Source organism: Hesperophylax consimilis, chromosome 26, assembly GCF_061612785.1.
Source record: "Hesperophylax consimilis isolate HC1 chromosome 26, BYU_Hcon_1.0, whole genome shotgun sequence".
NCBI classification, from domain to species: Eukaryota; Metazoa; Arthropoda; class Insecta; order Trichoptera; family Limnephilidae; genus Hesperophylax; species Hesperophylax consimilis.
In genome coordinates, this window is record NC_142861.1 from 4,502,763 (window position 1) to 4,528,340 (window position 25,578).

General features: G+C 34.8%; 1 protein-coding gene across 5 annotated transcripts in view; it reads left to right on the forward strand.

Annotated features, from left to right (window-relative positions):
* The first annotated feature begins 2,374 nt into the window (after window positions 1-2,374).
* The window catches only part of gzl (godzilla E3 ubiquitin protein ligase), a 65,559-nt gene continuing 42,355 nt past the window's right edge, over window positions 2,375-25,578 (forward strand). For 2 of the 5 annotated variants that reach the window (XM_089647058.1, XM_089647062.1), the window contains exons 1-2: window positions 20,573-20,661; window positions 24,975-25,336. In XM_089647058.1, the coding sequence (XP_089503184.1) occupies window positions 25,229-25,336 (108 nt within the window). In that variant the 5' untranslated portion in view covers window positions 20,573-20,661; window positions 24,975-25,228. Of the gene's footprint in view, window positions 2,496-5,236; window positions 5,597-9,111; window positions 9,282-10,762; window positions 10,855-20,572; window positions 20,666-24,974; window positions 25,337-25,578 lie in introns of those variants that run through there. The other 3 variants (XM_089647061.1, XM_089647059.1, XM_089647060.1) reach the window with 3 other exon arrangements.

The following is a 25,578-nucleotide window of genomic DNA, read 5'->3' on the forward strand; positions in this document are numbered from 1 at the left end:
GCTGTAAGGAGATACATGTACAAGGTAGGACTTTTCCTTAATTCTGGTGGCATCCTCAAATACCTATCCCGTTCCCGTATATCGTTCAACTTCACCCGACAAAGACGCTAAGTTTTCAAGAGCTATCGAAACAGGCTCGATCACTGTATATGCACTAATAATCTTAAGAAAAAAATAGATATTCTGAAAATACACTATGATACCGACTGGTCCGATCACCAATTGCGTAATCGCTGCTGAAAATCTGCCTGCAACTATTTTTAATGAGAAGTAATAACAATAAGAAAATCAATGAATATGCGTCTGTGGCAGAAGCATTACTTAGTATAATCTAACAAAGACACTCCGAATCCATTTGTATTTCGGATTCTATATGTGACAAATGCGACCATTTACAAAACATTAACAATATTTACACTTACATCGTGGAAGCCCTAAGTAAGGCTGCCAATAATGTATTTTGTTGGGAGGACGATCAAAGCAAACCAAAAACATATCGTGGCATTGCCGGGTGGAATTAGCAAGCCAAGGAACAACTACGAAAATTCCAGATTGGCGTTGATGGAGTGGATTAAAAATGGAAAACCATTACTTGGTCTCATTGCGGATGAAAGAAAACGGAAAAGGAAATAGTTCAAAATAACTCTTAAACATTGCCAAAGCTCTTCTGAACAAACAAAGATGGATGATATCGTAAAATATCTCGATACAAAACAGTTCGCCCAATTTTGGGAGAAAATCAACCCGGTTAAACCAATAACTCGAATTGCCAGCCAAATTGATGGGTCCACAAACACGGAAGAAATTTCCAAGACTTTTAGAAAAACCTTTGCAGATATTTCCGGAAATGAAGTACCGACTATCCCTGATATTATGGAGAAAACGTTTACCTCTCTGAAAGTAATAAAATGAAGGCCATAACAGGCCCTAAGGCTGGTAAATCTCCGGGACATGATGGTCTAAATATTTAACAGATAAGATACGGAGGTAGATACATACCCAAACTACTGAACATACTGTTCAACGCAATTCTTAAACACAACCATCTACTGGGTGCAATGACGAAAACAATAATAACACATATTTATATAAACAGAATATCCCGATGGCACTCACAGCAGGAAAATGTTGTACGTTGGGCAAGTACATACTCCCAGCCGATATTCTTGCGGTCAGGAGTAAGGCAAAGAGGGTGTATGTCCCCCATCCTGTTTGATGTATACATGGACAAGTTGACAAGTCGCCTGGAAATCAGAGCGGGCTTTCGTATTAACAATATATGCATAAACCACATAAGCTACGCGGACGACATGATCCGCCTATCTCCGTCGATTAAGGGATTAAGATGACTGCTAAATATTTGTGAAGAATATGGAAAACAGCACACTATGATGTACAAACCGAAGAAGACGGAATTGATTGCTTTCCACAACGGAAAAAATCCAGACACAATTAAGATGCTCCCCGTGCACCTCAAGAAGGCTAGATAAATATATGTTCGATCGTAAAATACTTGGGACACATTATTAATTGAGACCTATAAAATAAAATATAGCAATACTGTTAAAACAAAATACTGTTCAACGCATTCTGTGCCGACCTGTATACATGTGAGATATGGTGTCACTACCGAACTTGAAACGACCCCGAATCCAATATAATGACGCCTGTAGAATCATATTTGTATACAGAAAATAAAGCAGCGCATCGATGTTCACGGAATTAGGCCTGAATAGAATTTCCGGCTTGATGAGACACCGGGTCACTGGAGCCAAGATGCGGCTAATGACCTCCGCCAACATCCAGCCAGCACCAAGCATTACTCCTGAGTGAGCGCTGGGCCCAAGCTCACTCAAGACCTCGCCCTAAATAGTTGTCCTTAATTGCTAATTTATTTTTCTTTATCAGTTTTTGCATTTTTACATAACTATTGTACAAAATATGAATATCAATATGGGACGTGTGGGATTGCACGAACCTCACCACATCCTGTAATAAAATATATTATTATTATTATATTACGCAATTGCAGCAGTCCGCTCCGGCCGCAGAATTGCTAAGGCGCCAAGGCGCTGACAACAACACTGACAACTTCAGTTCTAATACATCGCCTTTGAGGGCGCGGCGCGACACAAAAATAAAAATCATCCGATTATTATTGATTACAGTGATCACCTTCCTAGGCGTCTATTGGTTTTAACAAGGGACGTAAAATTTTTACTCGCGCCAGGCGCTATTAGGCTCAGAGCCGGCCCTGTGTGCGGAATGACAGTCGGACCAGTGTTTGTTGAATATCAGTGATGATTTTTTAGCACTGTACATCAGCCCGTGACTATGAACAGCAATCAGTTTTGCAAAGTATGTCCGACCGTGTGTTTGTGTTATTATTTTGTGGTGTTTTTATAAGATTAGTTACTTCCTTTGTTTAGTTAAACCTTTTGACGATAGTCTAAAATATTTTCGCTTCATTATTCACGCATTCTTGTTTATATTCAGTATGTTGTTTTTAAGATTACTTCAATTATCCAGTGGCTACAATCGCTACAATGTCGTACTCGTGTTGAGACAAATTCGCAATCTATTACTGCGTAATAATGGTGCTTGAATATAGATGACTAATAGTAATTACAATTCCGACATCATTATTGATTAATCTGTGCGTGATGTTATCCTTTGTCTCATTTCTCTAAAATCGATACATTTATTATTTAATAAAGTAATAATACATTTAAGAGCCCGTGCCAAGCCACAATCAGTGCATTGTGTTTTGAGAAGCGATTTGGTTTCTTTATTTTTAAATTTTTGTATTATTTATATAAACGGAGCACGATTCTATTGATTAGTGTCCTACGTATTCCCACTAGGATTTTCCTAGACATGCAAGCCAAATTTGCAATCGTTTTGTGAATTCCAGTATTTTAAATTATTTTGATAGCGAGTCTTTGATTTTAGATTGGTTTGAATAATCGGTAACCGGACAAATCAGTACTTTTGTTAAGGGATTTAAATTCATTGGACCGAACCACGGTTTCAAAACATATTTTTATACTATTTCATTCACAATTGAGTTCAATAACTAGATCTACCACCCCCAATGTTGTGAGGCGGGTTGAAATTAGAGTAAGAGAAAGTGAAGTGCCTGCTTACTCATTAAGTAACTTAAGCTGTTTCAGTTTTAAACATTGGTCACCAGGGTGAAGGGGGTAGCATTATTCTGGTTTGTTTCTCCTACCAGAGATTTGCTACCATCAGAACAATCTTCACCCTTCATGCTCCAGCTCGAAACAACAAAGCGCAACTGCACTAGTACTAGTGATATACGTTTCAAAGTCATTAGGTGTTGCGTCTTCCATCAACCTTCCCGGAATATCAGTGGTGTAATCTGTGGCCAAGATATGCAGTTTTCTTGTTTATATAACTTACAATTTAGTTTTTTCTATCTATTATGAGTAGGCTTATTGGTGGCTAGGGTCTCGTAAGGGTGAGTGGGAAAAACCAAAAATTGCAACACGAAACGAGTCGCCCGTCACACCCGTCAAATAATAATGATAATGTTTGCATTATTTGCATAGCACTATTTTCGTGAGAAAATTATCTCAAAGTTGCTTGACGACTTAATTTACATAATTAACCTATACCCTATCACACAGACTTATTACTTCGATTTCTTACTATATTTATTTTGATTTCTTTAAAACTAAGATCAATAGCTAGCGTCTTACAACTACTAGTGAAAATTATATATATTTTTACGACCGATGGGTATTTACACAATACTGCTATACAATACACTACACAATACTGCAAATAGTCTCGCTTATTTTAAAAAGCAAATCAGCAATAGATTGTGAATGTTTGTTTGTTATTTTATTTACTCTAACTAACCATCAGTTGTTATTTTATTTACTCTATTTGTTTTATTTTTGTTGCTTTTGTTTTTTGGATCATATATTTATCTGTATGTTTTGTTTTTGATATCTCTTTTTTCTTTTTTTTTTGCCTTTGCTCACGTTTTGCTGTTTATATTTGTTGTTAATACATAGTGTATAATGACACTTAAACTGTGCATGATGTGAACATTTTTAAGTGGACTGTTGACATATACGTTTTTTGCAGCGCTTATCTAATGATTTTTTTTTCATGTTAATAGTCTGAAAATGTTCCTAAAAAATAATTAATAATGTATTGTTATGATTACTACCAGTGCTGTGAGTGGTTTCATCTCAGCATAGCTGCGAAAAATGTTAGTTAGTAAACAACATTGATGCGTTATGCAGGTTTAAATCGGGACATATTAGGTTTTGTCGGGACTGAGAATTCGATAACGACGACAGTTTCGGTATATCGAGACGGATGGCAACGATGTCATGAATGTCATCCAATTTTTTTTTCTTTCTTAATTTTGCATCAAAAATAATTTTACTTGTAAAGATTTTGTAATACGCTACAGCAGCGCTGGTATAGCTACGGTGAAAAGGGCCGTATACTACTCGGTTTAAAATATTTACTCATACCTAATATAATATTCATGCAAGATTTTTTTAGATTGGCACCAATGTGTTTGTTTGTTCCAATCCTCAAAAACACTGTCATTTTTGCATTTCGCGTTTAATTGCTAACTTCAAATTTCTTCAGATGACATTTGAGATGTCATTGACCCCGTCTGCTTTGAATTTCTTCGAAATTTGGAGGATTTGATTTTGCGTTCCGTATTTGCTTTGGTAAATCGATATTTCGATTTAAAATATTCCTCTTATAGTGCTGCCAATGGGTATAACTGCTTTTTTTACATTTTCACTGTGCGAACGATCTATAGTTGTCTTAGAATTTTTCCTTGTAAGTAATTTAATTAAAATTGTATGTGTTCACAATGTTGTATATTTGAGAGTGGTAGATACTCCTAGATTGCTTTTTATGTTTTCTTAATATTGTATATTTGAGAGTAGTAGATACTCCTAGATTGCTTTTTATGTGTTCTTAATGTTGTATATTTGAGAGTGGTAGATCCTCGTAGTATTTAAGATCACCATTTAGAATCAAAACGTTGATCGTAATGAATTTTGCTGTTGAGATCAGATTTGAATAGCTAATATTAACTCTTACCTATCTCCTTCCCTTCCCCACTCACATTATCCTTACAATATTCCCTTAATTGGGTATAGGTTGGAATTTACCTTAATCGGCAACTGTTATTTATTTACTGTGTATAAAACTAATACGATTTTTTCTGTTTTAGCTAGTGCCAATTAATAATTAAATGTGTATATTAACATTTTTAATAAGTGACGTAAAACAGACAAATGCTGAAGTGTTTTTAAGATTTGATTTGTGAAACAGTTTTATAAAATCTACAAGTTTTCTAAAGAAACCGTTATTAAAACTAATAATAAATTAATTTAAAAATTGATCATTGTTGATGTTGGGTTAAAAGTTGGGCCAGTGCTGCAAACCTAAAAAATTAAATTAAAAAAAATTAAAAGGCCTGCTAATGAAAATGGCTAATTTCGCTCTTGTGCTGGTGGTGGTCACAGTTTTCCCATTCATTTCGATGTCCGAAGGGAATATATTGGTGTCCATACAGAGCCCTCCTACATTTGTAAGTATTGTTGTTACATTATTTTATATTTTTACCCCCATTACTAATGGGCGTGTTTTAGATTTTGTGCAGCTGAGAAACATCCATTTACTCTATATTAAGGACCCGGCATTCCGAATTTTGACCGCACTATAGCGAGTTTCCCTTGAACACTTTAAGTTTTAAAGTTATTTTAAAACAGGTTTGTTCTGTTATTTAACACATTACAGGTATGAAAAAATTCACAGTATTTCTTTAAATGCTTTTCGAGAAATTGTGAGGAGATTTTAGCTATATTTTAAATAAGCCGTGTTTAATTAAATATTTTCACAGCAGTCGCTTACGTCTGTTCATTCGAATCGTTTTGAATATTAGCGTACTCTCTCTAACATTCGGATTTACATAAGTCCCTTTCAAACAATTGTCATTCGCCGCCCAGACGGCAAAGCTTAATGGACCTACGCTTGAGCTTTCGGCACCTATAATTACGTGATTTATTGGAAATAATGTTTTATTGCAAATATTTGAATAATTTATTTTACGTGTATAAAGCATTTTATTGGTTAAATAATATTGTTTTTCGAAAATGGGAAATAAATAACCAAAAATATATTAAATCTCCAAAAGTCACCCGTGTTGCAATCTGGGCGGAAATTTTTTGCTACTGAGGTCGTGCAAGCCCGTTTTACATAGTCCCGCATATTTATTATTGCATTGATATTAATAATTGATTAATTATTTGAAATATTTACGTTTTTATATTATTTTACTATACGTTTTTTACTCCAAATAAATACTTTTTTTTTTAATTGTAAAACGATAGTTTTACTTGCAAACTTTCGGTGTCCGATTGCCAGTACCATGATATGGAATGGCATGCTTCGGCTTTCAATATATAACATTATGGGATGTTGTACCGTTATATATCTTGAAGAGTACCACAAAAACGCTACCTCCAAACTTTCGATAAGTATATTTTAGGTGATGATTGATATTTTTTCCAACGAATACGATTTTTTGTGAAGATTTGATAAATATTATCTGCCTCTGTACCAATGTCAATTATTAGATACTACCTTGAGTTTTTTAATCGTAGGAATTAACTTTTACAGAAATATCCACTTCAAAACAAAATTTCTGAAATCGTGTAAAACGAGCTTTCGTATATTAATTTTTTCACAATAACGCACAACATAATTCTAAAACTGTGACGAGATTACTGTTTAAGAGGAAGCTACACGCCAAAAATGTGTATATTCTTGGTATACCTTATACATAATAGGCATTAAAATCGCTTGACAAACGGAGTCTAGAAACGTTCGATTTTAAGCACAAAACCGGTTTTTATTTATTTTGTAAATAATTTTATAAGAAAGCAAAAAAGTTAGTCAAGTTAAACTCTCACAGATAATCTTGGCTATAATACGTATTTTTTAAAAGTTGTTTCCTCTATGCGTTCATACATTTCTATTGAAAAAAAATTATTAGTTTACATTATTGAGTAATTTATAATTTTAATTGTATTCTACTACAGCGAAACGATAGGAAAACCTTCAATTTATCTAAAGCATATTTTTTGGTATTCATTATGAATACATATAAAGTATTAATTCGTTATAAAGATGAATCAAATTAGTGATTTGGCGTTAAGCTTCGCCTTAATGAATTACGCAGTTATTTTTATATTAATAATATATTTACTATACTTTTATAAAATTTACACATATCTTTATAACATTCAATTTTTACTTGAATTAAAAAAATCTAAGAGTATAAGAAACTATCGCAAACGGACAAATCTGTATTAAAAATATATTAAACTTATTTTAATAATTTTTGTTATTTTATAGTTACTTTATTTATTGAGAAATGCGTCCATTTGGATATATATTTAATAATAATAACTGGAAAAACCGAATAAGTTTGTTTTGTATTGGCCAATGGATGAGGGGAGAAAGTGCACAGTATTGCTATTCTTTTAATAAAATTTTACAAATATTTTATTTTTTAACTTCAGGTGCTCTTTCACATAGAAATTAGTGCCGGGAGCAGTAGTCCTAAATGATCCATCGTAACGAGTTCTTTCCGCTGACATATCATCATGGCGGAGACGCTTTGTCGACAGCTGGACGACTAAATTTCGTGGACGTTTGGAGGGTGTCGACTGACCACGAGCGACAAGATCAGATAAGATGCACCGACACCACACAGATACTCGAAAGTAGCACGTTGATGATACCCATTTTTTCCATTAAATTGAACAAATTTTCGTCTTTCGTTTTGGGAACGTTGTGTCAGTTGTGTGTTGTCTATATTGCACATTCTGTTGTGCTGCTCCATCTCGTCTTGTGCGTCAAGATTCAACCGCTTCTCGAAGACTTGCATTTTCTTCCTTAAGAACGCTCACCCCTCCCAGGATTTTCGTGTACTTGTCCTTCCACTCGCCAGACAGTGCGTCCAATTTGAGTTTAACGGCGTCCATTGCATTTTGCTTTCGGTGCGTATAATTTCCAACTTAGACTTGAAGAAATTGATAAGGGAGTCGGGGTCAATATTTATGATTGACATGGGGTCAGATGCGGTTACTAGTGGTGATGAAGTAAGCGTCATTATCAGTTTGAAACTGTGGAATATTTTGTAAAGAGAGGCATTTTATAATTTTATTTCCACTTTTTAGGTAAATTAGGTGTTTCTTTTACTATTAAATTTTATTTGTTACTTTAAATAAAACGTACCTAAGAAAAAGCACAATAAAAAATGTTTAAAACATCTCTTAATATTTAGTAGATCCTCCCTTGGCGTTAGTTACAATTTCCCCATTTCTAGTTGTGCTAGCAGAAATAGTAACTCCGCGTTTATTTATAATTTTCGTCCTTCGCACCTTCTAACCAGTGTAACTCCTTCGTATATTTTCTCCCGTTTTCCAGGCAAATGTGACGAATCACGTCGCATTGAATCTCTTTCCTTCTCATATTAGTTATCTGACTTTTGGCATTTTTCTATTAAACTTATTAATTCATTTAGCAATAATAAAAACATGCAATAAAAGCTTTTAATTGTTAAATATTGCTCAACTCAATTGAAAGTCCCCTGTTCAAATCCTGGCGTATTATATTTGCGGCACGTTCCAGAGTGCAATATACTCTCAGTATCGCCCTGGTTAAAGACCACCATTCAGAATTGAAGCGTTGATAGAAATGGCTTTGGCCGTGTATGGTGACCAGATCTGAATAGCCAGGTACTTCCCCACCTTCCTCTTCCCCATCTCCTCCCCCTCTCAATAATCTTCAACCTCACAACATACCATAGTTTCACTGGCTCCAGACGGTTGTGAGCAGTTGGGACTCTTTTGCGGGATCACACAAAAAAAAAATCTAACAGTCCTCACGCTTCCATGCCATATCTTCCTTGTTTCTATTATCTATAACCTTTTTATTGTTAAGCTCTATATAAGCTTTAAATACTATACATTATTATTATTGTTGTAGATTCTACCGCACTACACTTATTGATTGCGTATCATTATGTATTTGCAGATTGAGAAGTATAAGGACTTGCCCGCCCGCTTTGGAGGGGTTATCGCCCCCGAGGGTATGCGCGCCTTCGTGGTGGCTGGTGCCCCCAAGGACGGGTGCTCCGCGTTATCCCCCCGCCCCACGCCCTCCACGCCCAACTTCACCGGCAAGTGGGTGGTATTGCTTGCCAGGTAACAAAGTTATCAGTTTTAGACCTTCAAGATTTGCCAGACATACTGACTTAGATTGCTTGTTGAACATTAGCCTAAACCTAGACTACTTGTCAGACATTGGCATATACTGACTTGTTGATTTACCACCTAGACCTCTTGCCGGACATTGGCATAGATTGATTTGTTGAACAACCACCTAGACCTCTTGCCGAACGTTGGCATAGACTGACTTGTTGAACATCAACTTAGACCCCTTGACTGACATTGGCATAGACTGACTTGTTGAACATCAACTTAGACCCCTTGACTGACATTGGCATAGACTGACTTGTTGAACATCAACTTAGACCCCTTGACTGATATTGGCATAGACTGACTTGTTGAACATCAACTTAGACCCCTTGACTGACATTGGCATAGACTGACTTGTTGAACATCCACCTAAACCTCTTGCCAAACATTGGCATATAGAAAACATGATAAAGAGTAGGTTAGGTTAGGGCAGGTTTAATGTTTTTTTTTAACTTTTCTGTTTGTCATACAACCCTATATCCAGAGATGTGAAAAATGGGTACTCAAAACCATTTGAAATGCAAAATGGAAATGGGTCAAAACTTTTCCATTTGAAAATGCAAAATGCAAAATGGGTTTTGGAAAAGCATTTCAAATGCAAAATGCAAAATACCTATTTTCAAAATGCATTGAAAATGCAAAATGGTTTCTCAGGTCAAACAATTAAAAAAATTATCGAATTTTTAAACAATTTTGTCATTTAATAATGGACATCAATGTAGAACAAACATATTATATGATTGTAAATCCAAAAAAACCACGACTACAGATTATGAAACCACAAAAAATTTGCGCGGGACTAATGTTGCCAACGTAAAAACATAGAAACTGCTATCTAACATTTAATATTACAGCGTCATGGCCCTATGTTCACGACCTATTTGAATCAGTATTTTTTGTAATGGTATCACTCAATTGCCAGGGCTCAGGGAGCAACTTGACAAATGGAAATTATCTCTCATATCGAGGTTGAGGACCGACTGATATTTGGGGCTTATGATAAAAAGATGAGTAGAGAAAGTAGGAAGAATGTTGCAAAAAAGCATTTAAAATGGAAAATGCATTGAGAAAAGCATTTTAAATGCAAAATGCAAAATGGTTTTTAGAAAAGCATTTAAAATGCAAAATGGAAAATACCCATTTTGCATTTTGCATTTCCATTTGAAATGAATTTATTTGAAATAAAGCACATCTCTGCCTATATCCAACATCGCTTAACCCTTAACCGAAATTATGCATTATTATTAACAAAAAGCATACTTTCTAATCTGACCACTATATTTGTAACAATCTCTGTGTTTTATATTCAGAAACCTGCATTTTTTGCAAGGTTTTTCTGTTATCAGTAAATACAGATACATTATTTTCTTATCCACAGTTCAAAGGCCGCTTTGTATTTAATTTTTTAGAGTGAATATTGATTGCAGGTACAATTGCAACTTTGAGATGAAGGTGAGGAATGCGCAAGCTGCCGGGTATGATGGAGTCATTGTGCATAATGTCAACTCCAGTGAACTTGGTAAGAAATCTTTCACTTTTGTTTATAACATCATTCCGCCTGCATAAAATCCAACCTACAGTTTGTCATGAATGTATAAATGAAGGGCAGTGCGATTGTTTAATGGTTTTAAATGACAACACAAAGATGGTTCAAAGGAAAAAGAATCTAACTCTAAAAATGCACTATTATTATTTAACCCTTTAGGATAATTTCGTTCGCTTTTGGGATCAACTTATATTGTCTCACACAAATTGTTGTAACTTCCTTCCTGATGTTGTAAAAAATATGATCTAAACGGTGTTAGAAAGAGAAAACACCACGCTTTATATTTAAATTCAGAAATTAACCACGGAATAATCAAAATATGCCTTTATGAAACCAAAGGTACCGACTGCAGATTGAAAAAAAAATTATGTGATATTTTATTAATTATTTTTATACGAAACAAGAAAAAAATGAGGTGATCGCTCGTTTCTGCCCAGTCAAGAGTATTTCGGGGCTCTAAACCAGAGGTGGTTGCCAAATTTAACAGTGGAGCACACTTGCGATTTTTACAGGATTTGCAGTTGAAGGATATCCCAATATAGACTTCTCCGAGAAAACTTTGCACGTCATTTATAACAGGTCAATAAATTGTTAACAATATACTCGACTCCTCACACGCTAAAACCAGGAAGTGATCTGTGATGTCTGTACGAATGTGGATGAGTGCAAGCGAGATGGAATGCTTTGCAAGATCTTATAAAAGGCGATGCACGTTAGTTGTGTGCACTGTGCCTCTTTTGTTACAAGCAGCTCCCCAATAAAAATCAGTACAAGATCAAGTATCATTATTGTGTACAACCTTCACCCATTACAATAATACTCAGCCTCTACACCACATTGGCACGAGCTACATATGGCATACATTCCATGAACTAAAAGTAAGTATTCATTAGGGATGCGTTTTTTGTGTTTAAAAATTAAGCTATTTTTCCCTAAAGTACGGCACTGGTGTTGCCACAGTGTTTCTGCGTCCTTATGATCAATTATAGTTATGATTTCGCAAAAAAATATGTGGCGAGCAGGAAAATACAACATATAATAATAACATTAATAATAAAAACAAGGTATTCCACTATTTGCGATTCTCATGCATACATTTCCTACTCGTTTAGAAAGATCTGTGGTATTTTTTTTATGAAGGTTACAATTGTAGGAAAATAACAACATTAATTATGAAAACAAGTAATTCCACTATTTGCAATGAGTCTCTTGCATGCACTTTCAACTAGTTTAGAAGAATCCGTGATTTATTTTAAAACTTAAAATGGCAATGTTACAAAGTCTGTGTATTGTGTACTGTGTACTGTGTGTGTCTTGTGACGTCACTAACTATCTTAGAGTCTCGTCCCACAGGTCGGTTAAGTATCGACAAAAATCGAGTGCGGTATACCGAGAGCCCACCGATCCATATATTTGTATTGGGCCTTGCAATTAGCGCAAACGGGTCGGGGCGAGAGGGAGCAATGCCACGAACTTCCCGAACACAGCTAGCGGTACCGGGTTTCATTGGGACCATGCTAAGCAAAAAGAATAAAAAACTATCAACTTAAAATAATCTCCTAATTTATAAATCAACTATATGGCTGAAACTAACTTATGCAAGAATATACTCTGGGCCAAACAAATTAACTATTTTTTCAACAACCATTATTTTAAAATCATGATGAAAGAGAAAGGGGCCTTTTTGGCCCGGAGCTCTGTGTGCCAATATTTTTTTAAAAAGTCAAAAAAGGGTTGCATTGGGCACATGTATACAGAACTAATTATTATTTTCTCACTTTTACATTTCACCAATACAAATAATTGTTCAACGTTACTGTTTTTCGTGTTTAATTTCGTAGAAGTAAATTTTTTATTGTGACCACACCTCATCATGACTTAGAACTGGTAACACGTATTCTGTCCATCCTGTATAATAGATTAAGACGTCAACGTATACAAACGTATAACAAATAATTATATGATGACGTCAACGTATACAAACGTATAACAAATAATTAAATGATGACGTCAACGTATACAAACGTATAACAAATAATTAAATGATGACGTCAACGTATACAAACGTATAACAAATAATTAAATAATGACGTCAACGTATACAAACGTATAACAAATAATTAAATGATGACGTCAACGTATACAAACGTATAACAAATAATTAAATGATGACGTCAACGTATACAAACGTATAACAAATAATTAAATAATGACGTCAACGTATACAAACGTATAACATATAATTAAACGATGACGTCAACGTGGACATCTTTGAGTGAAAATCTTTAATCGCCAAGATTGGTGTGAAGACGATTGTACTCTTTCATTAACGCTACTCTCTCTGCTATGTCATTAACAACTTTAATAGAATGTACAAAAATCTTAGCTTTGTTTTAGTTATCGTCATCCTTCCAGGTCTTAACATATTTCGTCAAAAAAATCACACGAAACGTGTTGAAAAAAACTTATGTTAAATTTACAACTTCTAAGTCTTTCGAGGGTTGGTCCTCTGTTTAGTTTCCAAGGATACTTCATCATCGAAGAATGCAAAAGCAACAATATTGGACAAATACCAATTTTTTTTTCGTATCTGTTTTTGCAAGTAATTGATTTATCTTTTCGTACGCCGCCAAGTCCTGTAAAAGCTGTGAATCATTATTTGGCGCAGAACATGTGCCAGGAGCTTGAAACCAGTACTTTGCGTAAAAACACACATCAAAAGTAATAATATTTTTGTTCTTCCTAAAAATATGCATATTTTTATTCTTCTGTGGTTAACTTCTAGATTTGAATATAAATAGTGGTGTTTTCTCTTTCTGACACCGTTTAGATCATACTTATCACCATGAGAGTAAGGGAGATACAACGATTTCTTTGAGACCATACGAGTTGTTTCCAAAAGCGAACAAATTAGCCCGAGGGGTTAATTATAAAATTTACTTGTGCACCCCGGGATTTTAACCCGGGACCTCCGAAATCGTAGTTGACAGCTTTACCCCTCGACCACAGAGGCCGCTACGCTCTTGAATTTAATTAATCACAACCAAATTGCACATCTTGTTACACATTAATTTTCCAGAATATTTCTGATTACATGTTCATTTTCCAGAGATCATGGCGACCAAGAATACCGATGGCATCAACATTCCATCAGTGTTTGTATCTGAAGACACCGGTCTCATTATTGAGGCCAATTATCAGTACATGAATGGGTAAGTCCTTTTTTCCTGACTTAACTTCATTCTTACTGAAACAAACTTATGACACAGCTACTCGGCGTCACAAAAATCGCACATCTTCGAAAATAATTTTCAAGCCTAAGTTGCCCCGAGCCAATTCTTCTAACCCAAACAATATTCTATTTTAACCTCTTACCATACAATAGTTTCATTTAATTATAGATACAAATTTTCCCAGTACAGGACGTTAAAAAAGTGTAACGCGTATACTCTTTAAGGCGATGCCATACGTAGTAATGCAAAATCATGTGTTTTTGGTTTGAAAATTTGGTCGCCTAGAAATGTTTCAGATACTTTAATTAAATACTGCGAGTAGAATACATCTTGGCCTTTGAAATAATCGAGTATTTTTTATATAAGTCTTTTTATAAGCCCAGAAAAAAATAATGCATAGGCCTTTGAAAACTGCTTTAAAGTTCAAAATCTCCTACTTACGAACCCATTTTCGGTTATTATTTTATTGTATAATGTGGCAAATTAAGTTATTTATAAAATGATCGGAAAAAAATTAAATATTTATGCCAATTGGCCATGTTTTTTTCTTGCATAAATCAAAACAGGCGGATGGTGTTAAGCGGGAATTTAAACCTTATCGCCATCTACGTAAGGGTTGTTATTGATAGCGGCTCAATTTAAAAAATTACACGACGAAGTGCATCGCCTTAAAGGTACCACAACTTGTTTCATCTTCCAGGGCTACAAAAGGAGCAGTTTAAATCATTGCAGGTTATTTACTATACAAACGTCGAAGAGGACACACGTAAATAATTAGCACTAGAAAACAACCCGCTGCTGACAAAGCTGCTCAAGTGGTGGCACTACTGCAAACAGGGATGTGACAGCGTGATGTTACACGGCAAATAAATGTAAGATGTTTTGCCGTTCAACGGGTTTTCCAGCGGTTTCAAGACACTGGTGGCTTCATCTGAAGACATGGACCAGGGCTCATGACGCTGCACACCCGAAAGAGACGATTGCTTTATTGTCTAATAAGATTTTGCAAAAGGTGCGATTTTTGTGACGCCGAGTGTGGTCGATAAAAGAATCCTTTAATATGCATATATAGTTGTCATTTACTCTACCTTTTGTACTTCAATTATAGTAGTTGTCGAGTACTGTAATATGTGCGTATTTTGCAGGTATTTCGTAGTGATCAAGTGAGACCTGCCGTTCAACATCAACACCCACCTGCTTCTGCTCTTCGCAATAGTGGTCGGCCTAAAAAAAATATTATATCATATTCCGAAATACTACTATTGTGTACTGGAAGTAATATTATGTGTTTGTGTTTATTAGTAAACGTTTATTGTTGTTGCATAACAATTTTAATATTCAAGTTATATGTTTCTTCATTTCTTAAGTTATGTAATTATCTTTCTTATTTTAATGATAGTTGTATTTTGTTATTTATTTAAAAAATATATATTCTTTTCTTTCTATTTGGTGATGACATTTTTTGTATTATGTAAAATGTTTGTATATTTAATAAAAATAAAAAACAATCTATCTTTAAGGGTCCCAATTATATGTATTTAAAAATGTGAACCAAGTCTGCCCCATCTTCAATTTCTTGTCTTTTGTATGGAATGTTTTATCAAAAGAAAACTGTATTTTTTTTAATAATAAGTGTTTTATTATCTTTTTTTTTGTGTAACAAATAGATATAATGATATCCTCACTGGGATCTCCCGTGCTTAAAAATTTAAACCCGTAGAACGGGTAATACATTCTTAGCAATATCTTCTGCAAAATGAACACTCTGCACAGAACGAATCGCATTCACAGAAGTCATAATCAGAGGCGGATTTGCAGTCTTGGCCGCCCTAGGCCCTAAGGCCCCAGACCATGTAGCCGCCCCTTTCTCAGTACCCATCATATTGACCAGGAGTATCCAAACTTTTCAGTAAGTTCCTAGGGTCAAAACCCTTTTAATTTTCCTGCCATTATCATTCATGGTTCATGGGGTGAGATTTGTCCAGGTCTTGGCGGCGGATACGTCTGCCTACCTGCTGCGTGGCGGGCCGTATCGAGAGAGACTGGGTGAGGGAGGCCTTTTGACCTTTCCAGCCGGACTATCTTGACCCATCGCCTTGCACCGCAGTTGGAGGGATGTATTCATACGTATGTCACTCCTGGACACACTAATCCTCAGATTCCTACCCACCCCTCATACATTTTCCTTTTCAGAACTTCCTATCCTACCCTTCCTTAAAAAGACCCTCCACACAGCATCACCTAAGATGACATAGGTCGTGAGGGAAAATATTTTCCTCAAAGCCTCCTGTGTGGAATTAATGTAAAAAAATACGCTTGCTAAATTCGCTAGTTCAATTACTGTATAATTGTCGATTGTCGTGCGCTGTGTGCTGTGTGTGAACACGCTCTTGCATATCGGTATTTCGTACGTAGAATATTTAGGTACTTAGGAAGTAATTTCTTGTTATCATCTGTGACTTTTTTGTCACGATTGGCCGCCCCTAATATCTGGCCGCCCTAGGCCCGGGCCTACATAGGCCTAAAGGCAAATCCGCCTCTGGTCATAATTTCTATATAAGTGCAGTTGCAGATACAAATGCATCATTGGAAGGCAAAGGATGTTTTATAGAAAGGGAATCATCACCGTTACCAGAGCCAGCAACGTCCAGCAGCAACGCTCCCAGCACAGTGAGAGAGCTTCAACACGTCCATCTATTATGTCATCAGGGGTCAAAAAAGCCCCACAGATGACAGGTGCCCGAAGCACAAAAAACTTTTTTAGACTACTTCAAAAAACGAGGAGATAAAGAAAATCACCTATATTATATAGATTTTACATATAACAGGTAATATATGCTTTTTAAAAACAGCGCCATCTGTTGGACGTAAAAACAAAACGCGCTATTGTTTCTCTATCTGCACAGACAGACTGTGCCACAGCAACGCGTGGCGGGGTACAGATAGTATTTGATAAAAAATTGTAATGTGTCAATAAAAATAATTAATTGGTCTAACGAAAGAAAAATAATCACGTTGGTATTAAGGTTTGTTCTAATCCGAAGAGTTTTGTCATTTTCCGATGGATCTACATCATGAGGCTTGTCACATTCCGATAGATCTACGTCATGAGACTTTAGTCACATTCCGGTGGATCTACATCATGAGACTCGTCACATTCTGGTGGATCTAAGTCTTGAGACTCGTCACATGCCGGCCGATCTACGACATGAGACTTTTATCATGTACCAGTAGGGTTCCCAGAGGTCCGGTTTTGACTGCACTCAATGCAAATTAGGTAGGTACTATTTTGGCCGAACTCTGAAAAAAAAAATACAGTGTGTGGCAAGCCTACGCACGACGGAAGTGAAACTTTTAGTACTCTTCTCTCTCTCTTTTCATTTCATTCTCTCTTTTTTTCTCTCTATTGACATATTTATAAGAAGCATGTGATGCGACGCTCTGCCTCTAGACCGCGAGGAGAGATATTTCGCGCGACGCGGCGTTATCGGCCTTGATTAGTAATTTTAATGATTGAAAATAAAAATAATTAATCAAAATTCCGAGCGACTCTACCGGCTCGATTTGTAAGCTATATTTCGACCAAAATATCATATAGGTTCCGTAAATTAAAGTAAAGGTAAATTAACAAATTTATGTAATTTTTTACTACATTATTACAAATCGTTGATAAAAAAAATAATTAATCAAAATACCGAGCGACTCTACCGGCTCGATTTGCAAGCTTGCTTTGCGATTTGCTTGCTCGATTTCGACCAAAATATCATATAGGTACCGTAAAGTAAATTAAATTTAAATTAACAAATTTATCTAATTTTTTACTCCATTATTACAAATCGTTGATAAAAAAAATTAAAAGTTATAAAAATATGGAATTCGAACCCGGGTCCTGCATAACGAGTGTCGAACGCTCTGCCTCTAGACCGCGGTTATTACGTATTCGACCAAAATATCATATAGTCAAAATATCTAAAAGTCGCAGCACGAGAGCATTTTATCACTTTAAAAAAAAATATTATTAAAAAAATCACAAAAAAAAAAAAAAAATAGTTAAGCGGGGATCGAACCTCGGTTCTTCACGACGACAATCGGGCGCTTTGCCTCTAGACCGCGAAGCTGAGTTTGGAGAGCGACCGAAAGTAGGTATATAATATTGGCTAGGCTCCTATAGCGAAATGATCACGGTTTTTGATTACGGTCATGAGTTGGTTTTACTCCGGTCCTCGAAATTGCATAACGCGCGTAAAGAACTTTCACTTCAAAAATCACAAAAAGAAAAAATAAAAATTAGTTAAGGCGGGGATCGAACCTCGGATCTTCACGACGACAATCGGGCGCTATGCCTCTAGACCGCGAAGCTGAGTTTGGAGAGCGACCGAAAGTAGGTATATAATATTGGCTAGGCTCGTATAGCGAAATGATCACGGTTTTTGATGACGGTCATGAGTTGGTTTTACTCCGGTCCTCGAAATTGCATAACGCGCGTAAAGAAGTTTCACTTCAAAAATTAATATTAATTTAAGCATGTTTTATAAATAAAGAAATAAATATATAAGATAAGGTTAGATCAATATAGGTTAGCTTCCGATAGGTTAGGTGAGGTTAGAATAGGTTAGGTTAGGTTAGGATAGGTTTGGTTAGGTTGGGATGATTGGATTGAATCATCAGTACAATATTGTATTTGTACGCCTTTCTCGAAAAAAATGAGTTTTTAAACGAACCAAACTATTTATTCATATTCATATTGCGTATGCACGGGCGCAAACACAAACAATAATACCTTGCAAAGAGAGTATTTTTAATTAACGCCATCTATGAACACGTCGCATATAACGAACACCGCGTTTAACCATAACTTTTAAACCAACGATATTAGAAGAAAATAATTATACTTCATTACCGCCATCTTCTGCGAACATGTTTTAATTAGAATCCAATTCGATAAATGATTGTTTTGGAATTGAACAACAGTTTCTTTCTTTCTGGGGTTCGTACTTTCCAGCTAGAGGTGAGTCGTACTTATTCTAATTAACTGTTTCCTAGTATTTCACACTAACGTGTACCTGCTTACCACATTTTTTTTGGATCCATGGGGGGAGGGGGTAGCTAGGGAATTTTGAAGTAAATAAAAAAAAATGAGCCCTCTGATGGTTTACTTTACGGATGTTCGGATTAGGGAAACACTCTCCTTATGAAGGCGAATAAGCGAGATGCCTATAGATATCTCACGCCCATGATATGTATACTCAAGACGCGCAAGACTTCAAAGACGCGCAAACAAATAATACTAAGTACGAAAGTATCTTCATATAGTAATAGTAATAATAATATAACAGCATTTATCTATTTATTATATATATTGAAAAGAAGTTCAGATTTATGAATGGTAGAATTAAAAAAAAAAGTTTTTAAAGCTCGTTTAAATTCAGCTAAATTCTGGAGATACGTAAGAGCTGAGGGAATTGTATTGCTATTTTTAATAAACACATAAATGATTAAGATTGGTAATAAAGAGTTTAAGGTGATGCACTACGTAATAATGCAAAATCGCGTGTTTTTGGTTTGAAAATTTGGTCGCCTAAAAATGTTTCAGATGCTTTATTTAAATACTGCGAGTTTGAAATAATCCAGTATTTTTTAGATAAGTCATTTTATAAGCCCAGAAAAAAAAATGTTTAATGCCTATGAAAACTGGTTAAAGTTCAAAATCTCCTACTTACAAACCCATTTTCGATTATGATTTTATTGTATAATGTGGCGTATTAAGTTATTTATAAAATGATCGAAAAACATTTAAAAATTTGTGCCTGAAAATCCACAAAATAAAATAAAAGGCACGTTTTGGCCATGTTTTTTTCTTGCATAAATCAAAAAAGGTGGAAGGTGTAAAGCGGGAATTTAAGCCTTATCGCCATCTACATAAGGTGTGTTCTTGATAGCGGCTCGATTCAAAATATTACACGACGTAGTGCATCGCCTTAATAATGTGATCGTGATTTATCTTGGGGGTATTATGTTGAGTTGCGCTACCCAAAAAGAAATCACCATAAGACCAGTCTAGTCTTTATTAAAATGTATGTACATTGTTGAACTCCGTTTTAATTTAATTTTCTTATGTTAAATAAGTTTCTTTTATTTTATTAATTTAAAAAAATGTTGTCTTTCCTGAGATTTTTTTGAGAACTATATATTATTAGTTGAGAATAATATATTGTTGTTATTATTTTGTAATGTATTTTCACTAAATAAATAAACACGAAAATCACGATAATACCTTTGGCCGTGAACATCTCAAATCACGTGCCACGGAACTAAATATTTTATTACCAACCTGCTAGGATCCAAGTAAAAAAAAAACATTCAACGAGAAATATTCGAAGTTCTTAAATTTTCTCCTTGCGCTGGCAACACTTTCTTGCTTCGTGACGTTGTTACGTTGGCAGCTCTTTAGTCCGACATTTTCAGTTGGTAGAATTGCTTGTGAAGTTTGACTTGTTTTGCAAAGTATGTCCGACCGTGTGTTTGTGTTATTATTTGTGGTGTTTTTGTATGTTTGTTTACTTCCTTTGTTTAGCGAAGCCCTTTGGCGGCAGTCTAAAATATTTTCACTTGATTATTCACGCATTCTTTTTTATATTCTGTGTGTTGTTTTATGATTACTTCAATTATTCAGTGGCCACAATGTCATTCTCGTGTCGAGACAAATTCACAAACTACTACTGCGTTTGTCAAAATAAATAATAATGGTGCTTGAATCTGGATGACTAATAATAATTACAACTCCGACATAATTATAGATTAATCTGTGCGTGATGTTATTCTTTGTCTTATTTCTCTAAAATCGATACATACATCTATTATTTAATAACGTAATACATTTAGGAGCTCGTGCCAACCTTCAACCAGTGTATTGTGTTTTGAGAATCAATTTGGTTTCTTTATTTTTTAATCTTTGTATTATTTATATAAACGGAACGCGCTTCTATTGATTACAGGGTCCTGCATATTCCCACTAGGAATTTCCTAGACATAACAAGGCAAATTTGCAATCGTTTTGTGAATTCGAGTATTCAATATTATTTTGACAGCGAGTCGTTGAGCGCGAATGATTTTACAATGGTTTGAATAATCGGTAACCGGACAAATCGGAACACTTGGAAAGGGATTTAAAGTCATGAAAAGTGATAAAAAACAAACAAATTACGTTAGGTTTGTTTTTTCTCATTATTTTATGAATTTTCAAAAGTGTTCTGATTTTCACTGTTCTTTGTCATGGAACTGAACTATGCTTTGAAAACATATTTTTTATACTATTTCATACACAATTCAATAACTAGATTTTCTACACCCAATGTTGTGAGGCAGGTTGAAATTAGAGTCGGAGGAAGTGAAGGAATAACATCAGGAAGTATGTGCTTACTCATCAAGTAACCGTTTCAGTTTAAACATTGGTCACCAGGGTGAAGGGGATAGCATTTTTCTGTTGGATTTTCCTATCGGAGGTTTGCTACTATCAGAGCAACCTTCACCCTACATCACGATACAACTCGGCATAACTGCACTAGTATCGGTCACATAGGTTTCAAAGTCATTTGGTGTGGCGTCTTCCATCAACGTTCCCCCGGATTATAAGTGATATAATCTGTGACCAAGATATGTAGTTTTCTTGTTTAACTAATTAACTATTCGTCACACCGTTTCCCCGCAGGGGTAGGCAGAGAGGACGGACCGCCAAACAACTCGGTCTTGGCACACACTCCTTGCCTCATTCACATTCATACATCGTCTCATAAATACTGACTCTTGACATGGCCCTACTCGAGTATCTTATTCACTTGATCGTGCCATGTCTTCTTCGGGCGTCCCCGACTTCTGCTACCATTCTATAACTTATAATTTAGCTTTTTTCTCTCTATCACGAGTAGGGTTGCCACAAGTGGCTAAGGGCTCGTAAAGATGGGTAGGGGACCCAAAAACCAAAAAAATGCCATACTAAGTCAATAAAACCCAACCAAATAATAATAATGTTTGGATTTCTCCTATAGTGCCATTTTCGTGAGAAAATTACAACTGCTTAACGACTTAATTTATACATTAAACCTTTACCCTATCACATAAACTTATAACTTGGATTTCTTACTGGTGGCTAATAACTAAGATTAATAGCTAGCGTTTTACAACTACTAGTGACTTAAAATTACATATATTTTTATGACTGAGTGGGTACTAACACAATACTGCTATATAAGTACTTACAATTATGACTTAAAACTAGAGATTTTCGACTTATCTACAAACACATATTATGATTACTGCCAGTGCTGTGAGTGGTCTAACCTCAGCGCAAACAACATTGCTGCATTGTGCAGAGGGTTCGTTAACTGCGATAGTCCCGATATATATATAGATGAAGGGCAACCCTGGTCATGAACGTCACCCAATTTTTGTTTGTTTTCATACTTTCTAACTAATTTTACTATCAAAAATAATTTATACATGATAAGTACAACATGAACTCATATGTTTTATTGTTGACGTGACGCAAGCATTTCAATCATAGAACAAATTCGTTTGTTTCCTGTAAACTCGACTCTGTTATCTATTTTCAATTATTGCAATTATAAACGCCTTCAAATAACAAACATTTCAATTCCTTGTAACTATTTTACTATTGTATTTGTCACCGTGTAATGAATATTGATGAGTCATTTTGCTCATGTGATAAATACATTAATTATTTTGTGCATTTCTAATCATGCAAATAATAATTAATTTTAGTGAAAATTGTGTTATTATAAATGAATTCAAGCAAGATCAAATCAATAAGTGCAAACAAAAAATTTACTTTTGTGAACATCGTAAAATTATGAATGAACACACGAACATGGTTAAAATCAATGATCGTCAATTTCATATTATTCTAAAAACACAACCACATCAAAGAATGCAAAGTAAAATTTGTTTTTACTTAACATTTTTTATGATAACTAAATTACTAAATTATTATTCATTAAATGATTAAATAATATTGTTAGATTTTTAGACATACAAATGAACAATTGCAATTAAAAATATTAATATTCTGATTTAAAAAATAGAGGAATTTGTTTTCCATTGTTTTGTCGCTTTCCGGTTGGTTTTTTCTTATAAAATGTAGAAAAGCCACTTTATACCATTAACATGAATACAAAGACGTATCATGTTTATACTAATAGAACAAAAAAAATTGCACATTCCTATTTCTAGATTTAAATCGAATAACGAAATGAAATAAGAATAGCCGCAACGAATTTGCGTGAATGAATGAAATGGCTACAAATAACATCATACATAGCTAAATTAATAGAATACTTCAAAGAAAAAAAAAAATTGTAAAGAAAGAGATAGCCAATGAAAGAATATGTGTACGGGTGAAACGGCTATATTATTATGAACGCCCCTTGTTTCTCTTGCTTTCTCGCAATACCAGTTGCTAGCCCACTGATAGACGCTGGATAGACTGCTCGCCCGTCAGGGGGCCGTTTTTCCCCTACTTCACGACAAACAAACGAGCGAGCAAAGTAGTAGAATACGACGTATGTACTGTCACTAGGTCGTCCTTCATTCATTTATGTGTTTCTGCGTTTGCTGTCTCACTTTATTTTATTTGACATTTAACATTTTCAGCAAAAAGCATTGTGAATTCTTTTATACAGTCAGAATCAGATTTGGTTTTTGCTCGAGAATGATTTGTGCACATCTCAAAAGCACGGGAAGGCATTTTTTTTCAAAAAAAGAGCTTAGAACGACGTTTTTGTGGCAGCCACGACGGTGACGGTTATTGTACTTTTTTCGTTTATTAAATAATGAATAAAAAAATCACAAACTTTGACAAATCTTTCACAAACATAAAAAATTAAATTTAGTGTCTTTTTGGAATATATTACAATTATTTCGAAGTGAATGGTAAACTTTTAGATGCAAAAACATAGCATTGTGTTTCCTCTTTCTAACACTGCTTAAAACATGTATCTCAGCCAAAGATATTAGAAGAACGAGATATGCTATGTTGGCCGCCGGACCATAGCCGGAGTACTACCTAATTAGGGTACTTTGAACGGTATCGGGACGTGTACGCACAGAAATCTGTTCTATGTATTAGTGCGGATACCTTAGCGTAAGCGAAGGTCTGCAGTAGTATTGGTGAACAAAACCGGCGACACTCGGCAAAACAATTCCACACAGTATGAACTGCTTATAGCACATCTCGTTCTTCTAATATCTTTGATCTCAGCGTTATATAAAATTTTACGAGTCCGTTATAACAAGAGGTAATCAATGAATGTGAACATAATTTTTTTTTTGTGAGCATTGTATTATTTTGAATGATTTACTTTGAATAATTTTAAGATTAGAGTCCAACTGTCCAGTGCTAGTAGGACTATAGCACCCCCAATGTTGGGAAACATGGCTAGGCTAAACAAATTGAGGAATGAATGCTCCCATATACACAATCTTAAACAAACATAAATTAATGTTTACTTTGTGCAAACTTCCTTATTTATTTTCAAAATCTACAAAAGTGATTTAATTGACTAATTTCTGAACTACCATTATACAGTTAGATGGCACAGTAAATAAGTTGTCTTAGAATTTCTCCTTGTAAGTAATTTAATTTATTTGAGAGTGGTACATACTCCCAGTATCGCTGTGGCGAAAGACAACCGTTGCTGTATAGATCAGATTTTAATAGCCAATATTACATCTTACCTATACATTAGCCTCACAAAATTCCCTTGTTGGGTATAGGTATACATCTCTCTTGGCAACTATTATTTATTTACCATATGTAAAACTAATTATAATATTTTTTTGTTATAGTTTAAAAGTGCCAATTAATAATTAAATGTGTATAGTTACATTTTCAATAAGTGACGTAAAATGAACAAATGCTGAAGTGTTTTTAAAATGTGATTTGTTAAACAGTTTTATAAAATCGACAAGTTTTCTAAAGAAACAATAATTGAAACTAATAATAAATTAATTTAAATATGGAACATTGTTGATGGTGGGTTAAAAGTGGGCCAGTGTTGCCAACATAAAAATTTTAAATAAATCAAATTTAAGGTCTGCTAATGAAAATGGCTAATTTCGCCCTTGTGTTGGTGGCGGTGACATTTTTCTCGTTCAGTTCAATGGCCGAAGGGGATATATTGGTGTACATACAGGATCCTCCTAGATTTGTAAGTATTTTTAATACATTATTTCTATATATTTATAATCATCACCATGGGGTAGCATTTGGCCTCCTCCATAAATGTTGTATTAGTTTATTGGTAAATATTCATGATAGCTGGCTGCGCTTAACACAATTTAAAAAAAAAACCCTTTAATTCATCTTAACTACTATAAAATGCAAATATCCGCATTTGGGAAATTTTTAGTTTTAACTTTCTAATTTTTTAATCATGTAAAATCAAAATTA